We start from the raw sequence: 6,000 nt of genomic DNA, 5'->3' as shown, positions 1-6,000 counted from the left end.
AGAAAGAGGAATGTAAAGATTCGTGCTTTGAGTGACTTGGAATGGTCTCTCCTTGTTTTTGAAATTCTTCGTGATAAGGAAGATAAAATCGACGTGGTTTCGTCAATTTTAATCGTCGATTTTTCTTTCTTCGATTTTAAGGGAAAAGAGATAATTGATTGTCCCCATTAATTAAAAGTTATATTTCGATTAATACGTGAAATTGTTCTTAGGATTTATCTAAGTTCCGTCGAGTGATTGATAGCAGTCTCTGTGAGAGTGAATCGGAATCGAGTGTGTCAAAGTATTTTCTATCATCGACGTTCGTGTTATTGCGGAAAGTTGGATGATTCGAAATAAAGGATATTATCGCGCTAGTAGAATTATTGATAATATTAATAATAATGATAATAATAAAAATAATAATACGAAAAGAGTAGAGAAAAGAGAAATAACGAAGAATCAAGATTCTCCGGTTTAAACTTGCAAAGGAATTCCGAGGAATAAAGGCGTCCCTACGGAAGAAGGGACAGTGCTCGCGGCGGGGAGTTGAACTTTCTCGCTCCGTGTTGACAGATCGATAGGAAAGTTTGCTTACGCGAATTTCCGCGTCGTGTCCAGAGTGTGTCTCGGTCTCACTTCTGTGTACGCGTTTTACTATCTTGTTTTCCTCGTTTATAACAACGTCGTGTTTAAGAGCGAATACACGAGTATATTTAAAAAGAGAATCTTGAAAGTATCTGAGGGACGATTGAAAGATTATCGTAAAAAAAAGAAGACTAAGAAGAAAAAGAAAAAAAGGAGGAGGAGGAGGAGGGAAGTAGGAGCAATAAAAAAAAATCAAAGAGATAACGAAAGCAGCAACGACGGTGATAGATGCTAATCGTTGCAGCCAATCAGAAAATCTGACGGCTCGTCGTCGGGCCGGTCATAATCGAGGCAGTCTGTCGTTCTCCTTGCCATCGCGCGAATATCTAGTAGAATATAGAAATCGAAAGGAGGATAAGAAACATAAAGATCAGGAGAAATATTATCAACAACATCAGCAACGTAATCAAGGACTCAGCGAAGATCATCGGGGCTCTTCTTGCCCCAGACTCTTGGAAGAGAGTCGAGGGAAGTGTGCAACGGTGAAGGGTAACGGTGGATTTGGTGATTACTCCGCAGCCGGAGAGTTTGAAGTCTGGGGTGAAGAACGCGTTGCGTCGGATGGTGGTAGTGTTGTTGTAGGGGGAGGGGGTGGTGGAGGGGTGTCGTCGACGACGACGACGGCGAAACCGCCTTCGCGGCAGCAACGATGCGAAGGCGGTTCTGCCCTGAGACCGTTGCTCCACGTCGCTCATTGTGAACTTCATTCGCCACGCGAGGCCGAGCTCCTCAGGTTGGATCACCTCGAGGCGCTCGATCACAAGTCCTCGCTCGAACACGACGCCTACTCGATGATGGATAATTTTCACAGCCCGGTACCACCGCCGTTACCACGACGTCACGTCCGGTAAGATTACTTCATCAGTTATAACACCACGTTATATATTCGTTTGTAATATCAATGCCTACTTCCGCGTTTACTATATTCGTGTCCTCCCCCCCCCCCAACCATTAGAAGATAGTCACGTTTTATATGCTCGTCCGATAATATCTCCTTCTTTCTATTTCCTATTTATTTTTAAATTGCCATGATTTTTTTACCATTACTACCGATCATACCAAGAAACAATAAAGAAAATATTCAACTTTCGTGACGAAAATCCCTTAAATCCGATTGAACATTCGAAAGATTTCTTTAAAAAAGGAAGAAAAATACAAAAACAAGATTTGCACAATATTTGTTTTTCCTTTTCTATTCTTCATAGACACGCTCGCCATTAAATTTGAACTCGATGCATTTCGAACACGCAAACAACTAGTTCAAGCTGAGCGACGTCGAGTGACACCGGACGCGTGTGTGACTAGTACATACCTACCTACCTCCTACTACCTACATACCACCCAAAATCATTGATCGGTTTGCTCGCACGGAAATTCGAACAAAAGGAAACTTTTTCGTGTTTCAAATTTCCACTCTCGTAGTTTCAACTCGTCGTATTTTAAGACACGATTGTACGTAGATAAAAAAAAAAGAAAGAACGTAATTTCAAATCCTTTAACTTCCGTTAATAATTCTTCTAAATATTATTATAAATATCGTCTAATATGCCTATAAACGATTCATATATTTCTATGATAATTTTCTTTCAAGAGAATTATCAATTATTTTCACGTTCTTCCGTCGCTACCGGTGGCTCATTTTGAAAACACTAATTAGAGTATCTAAAACGCGTTAGTGATTAGCTTCCTCATATCATTCTTTCCTCTTTTCTCATTTATAAAGATCTAAAAAGAGAGAATGCTCTAGAAAAGTAAAGAGAAGAAAGAAAGAGAGAGACAAACACAGATTTACCCTTAAGTAGATTCAGAGAAATAATGAATTTCACGTGTATAAAATAGCAAGGTAATTTTAACGAATCCAATAAGATAATTCAAACATATCGATATCTTCACGATTATCACATCGAACGTTGATTGATTTCGACGTGTTCTCGAACGAGCGAGGATCGTCATTAACCCCATCCCTCGAGCGTGAAGCTTCGAATCGAACTCCACTTGGAAGCATAGAAGTACTTACCTATATCGGCTCTCTTGAAGCTGCCAAGTCTCTCTCTCTCTCTCTCTTTTTCTCTTCTACGCATGTACACTCTACTTATATATATATACATATATATATATACATATACACACACACGCGCGCGCGCGTGTGCACGGAAATGATTGCGTTCCTCGTCGCTCGCAGATGCACACACACCGAAGGTTCACCTTCCCTTTATGCTCGATAATCTAAAGTGCCAAACAGAGCGGTGCGTATTTCGACCCTGCAAACACGAAACATCCGATGCAATCTGTGCGCTTCTACGTTCGCTTGGAACGTAATGGCAGTAACAGCAACAGCACCAGTAGCATCAGCAACAGCAGCAACAGCAACAGCAATAGCACCAGTAGCAATCACATTGCCCACAGCAGTTGCACTTGCAACACAGCAAGGTAGATGCATTCGTAGCGTGCTCATCATGCGTCTCAAGAGCAACCGGCGTGTATATCTAAGATGATCGATGCTCACACATCGAGGACATCTCTGTACATGAAGTCGTTACATGATCTAATTTCAGACAGAGAATGATTTGTTGATTTGACTAAACAGAGAAATTGAGATTGTTTTTGGTTCAGATTTTCTCAGTATCTTATTTATTTATTTATTTATTTATTTATCGAAATTAATAACCTAAATTAATATTTAATAAACATTCGTGATTTACGTTAACTTTTTTATCGTATACATATTATGTTTTATTTAAAGTTATATCAATCCTGACGATATTAATTATGACGTTATCCAAGATAGACACGTACTATAACTCGGTCGAAAGAATATTAATCAACAATACTTAATTAAAAATATTTACTTGGTGATATAATAATATAAACAATTTTTTATATCAAAGTTAGATTAAACTCATCGTGAAATGCTTGGAATTTCGAAATACGTCGAATGATAGTAATAAATTTTACTAAAGACGACGACTGCTGCTGCCACATCAACGACGAAGATGACGACGCTGCAGGTACATCCTTCTCCTCCTCCTCCTCCTCCTCCTCCTCCTCCTCCTACTTCTCTTGGCGCACGTCGCGAGAGCGCAAGACGATCGATATGCACGCACCATGCGAAACCTGTAGACGAGAAAGGGCAAAACCAGCCCCGGCATGAGTTTACCAGTAACGTATCGCAGGAAAGGTGAACGAAGTGACACGGAAGTATCTTATAGGGTGTGTAAGAAACGACGAGTTAAGAGTACAACGAAGAGAATAAAAAAAATAAAAAAAAGAAAAATACGAGCCGAGTACGAGTAAAAACGAGACAAGCAGTCAAGGCCAGCTTCACATTTCGTAGTGAACGAAACATACCCCCTGGCTATGCATCACCCTGTCCTAAAGATACCCCCTTACTGACAATGGTCCACGTTTCTCTCTCTCTCCCTCTCTCCCTCTCTCCCTGTATTGTACTATACTCACGTAAATCTCTCTACACAATCTTCTCCTTTTTCCTTCACTTGTCATTTTATTTTCTTCCATTCTATTCTTTTCTCCCTTTTTTTCTTCATCATTTTATCATTCTCATACTACCGTGCCAAAATAAATTATGTTTTTGATACATCTTAGTCACGGATCGAATGGTGCTCAAATTATTTCGAAAGAATTTTTTATTTCTTAACAACAGAATATTCGATTCCCATAATTGATCGTAACAGAGAATAGTGATCGTTAAATCTGAGAGAAATTTGCTAAAAAAAAAAAAAAAAGAAAGAGACATGAAAGAAAAATGGAGATCTTGTTTTCACAAAAACTAATACGTTTTCAATTTCCCTTTTTTTTTTGCGAAGGAAAAGAATCGTAAATATATTCATTGTTATGTAACAATGCATACGTTACGATTTCCGTCCCGACATTTAGTCGAATTTATAATCGAATGAGATAGAAAGAGAGAAGAGAAGGAAAAGAAAGAAAAGGAGAAAGAAGGAGAACGCAGAGAAAAAAAGAAAAAGAAAAGAAAAAAAGAAGAAAAAAAGAAAAAAGTAAAATGAAAAAGAAAAGAGATGGATACTTTCTCGCCGTAAGAATACGCCGGAGCTCGGGCAAAAGGGAGAAAATTTTCTCCGGGCAGAAGATAAGAGCTTTACATTCCGCGTTACGGGTAGGACGGATGAGCGATGGTACGATTTCTCTTACCGCAGAAATATTCCACTTGCCTAGGAATATTGGTACACCAATGATATTTCTCAGCTTCTGTAAAAGGGGCCAAAAGGGGATAGGGAAGCGACGATGATAGTAGCTTTCGAAGCGTCTGACAAAACGTGCCACGTTGCCTCAAGTTATGGGATCGTTTAAAAAAAAAAAACCGACTAACCGACTGGACTCTCTAGATGAAAGCTTTTTTTTCTGATCAACATGCCAAAAAAGATAAATTAAATACTTTGCAATGGCAACGAAGTTTACTTATTTCGTAAGACCTATTTTTTACAATAAAGAAAAAAAGAGAAAAAAAAATAACGATTCATTCGTTACTGTAATGATAAGTAAATGAAAGCAACGTTGATTTATAACTTCTTAAAAGAAATCAAAGCCGACTAAGTAAATGTTTAAAAAATAAAACACAATTTTCATTGAATAGATACTTCTTGATTTTCGTCTTAAGTTCACTCGCATATTTTGAAGTTCTTCCATTCGAAATTATCTCGTAGCAAAATTCCAATTTCCCTCTCTCTCTCTCTCTCTCTCTCTCTCTCTCTATTTTTCACTCTCTCTCTCTCTCTCTCTCTCTCTCTCTCTCTCTATTTTTCACTCTCTCTCTCTCTCTCTCTCGCATTCGCTCGATGGCTTTTAAGTTTAATACAGTCGCGTGCGTCGAACTTTCCGTAACTCGTTACCATAATCGCGTTGAATCTGACGCGAGCGACGTGCGAAACTCTTCCGGCCGATTGCCCGCGGAGAGAGCTGCCGGAGTCTCTCTCTCTCAATTTCTCTCCCCTCCCTTTTTCTCTTGTCCTTTTGAAAACGACGAATCATAATTATAGTCATAACATCTTCTAACATCTTCTAACATCTTCTAACATCTACTAACATCTTCTAACATCTAATATCATCTCATTTTGAAATTGTAATCTCGAAGCATGTAAGATCGTCGACTTCATGGAATTTTTCGATTTTGCAAGAAAGACTGACTATTGATCGATTCATATGAAAATAATTTTTTCAAAATTCTCCAAGAATATCCCTCTCTTTCTCTCTCTCTCTCTCTCTCTCTCTCTCTCTCTCTCTCGCTCTCTCTCTCCCTCTCTCTTTCAATCTTGAAAAAGCATTGAGAAAATGATACGTTTCATTGAATTAGCGTCTAAATCCCTTTTACGCATCAAACTTGTCGCAAGTTCGTTC

The 6,000-nt window shown here is 38.8% G+C and overlaps 1 protein-coding gene across 1 annotated transcript in view; it reads left to right on the top strand.

Moving 5' to 3' along the window:
- The first annotated feature begins 817 nt into the window (after nt 1–817).
- Nucleotides 818–6,000, top strand: part of Ten-a (Teneurin-a transmembrane protein) — an 87,231-nt gene continuing 82,048 nt past the window's right edge. Inside the window, exon 1 of the mRNA XM_085656207.1 lies at nt 818–1,474. Within this exon, the coding sequence (XP_085512333.1) occupies nt 1,419–1,474 (56 nt within the window). The 5' untranslated portion in view covers nt 818–1,418. The remainder of the gene's footprint in view (nt 1,475–6,000) is intronic.

Source organism: Vespa mandarinia, chromosome 3 (assembly GCF_050613455.1).
Source record: "Vespa mandarinia isolate Hongniang chromosome 3, ASM5061345v1, whole genome shotgun sequence".
In the NCBI taxonomy this organism is placed as follows: domain Eukaryota; kingdom Metazoa; phylum Arthropoda; class Insecta; order Hymenoptera; family Vespidae; genus Vespa; species Vespa mandarinia.
Note: the sequence above shows the minus strand (reverse complement) of the source record. Positions and strands in the feature narration are given on the sequence as shown.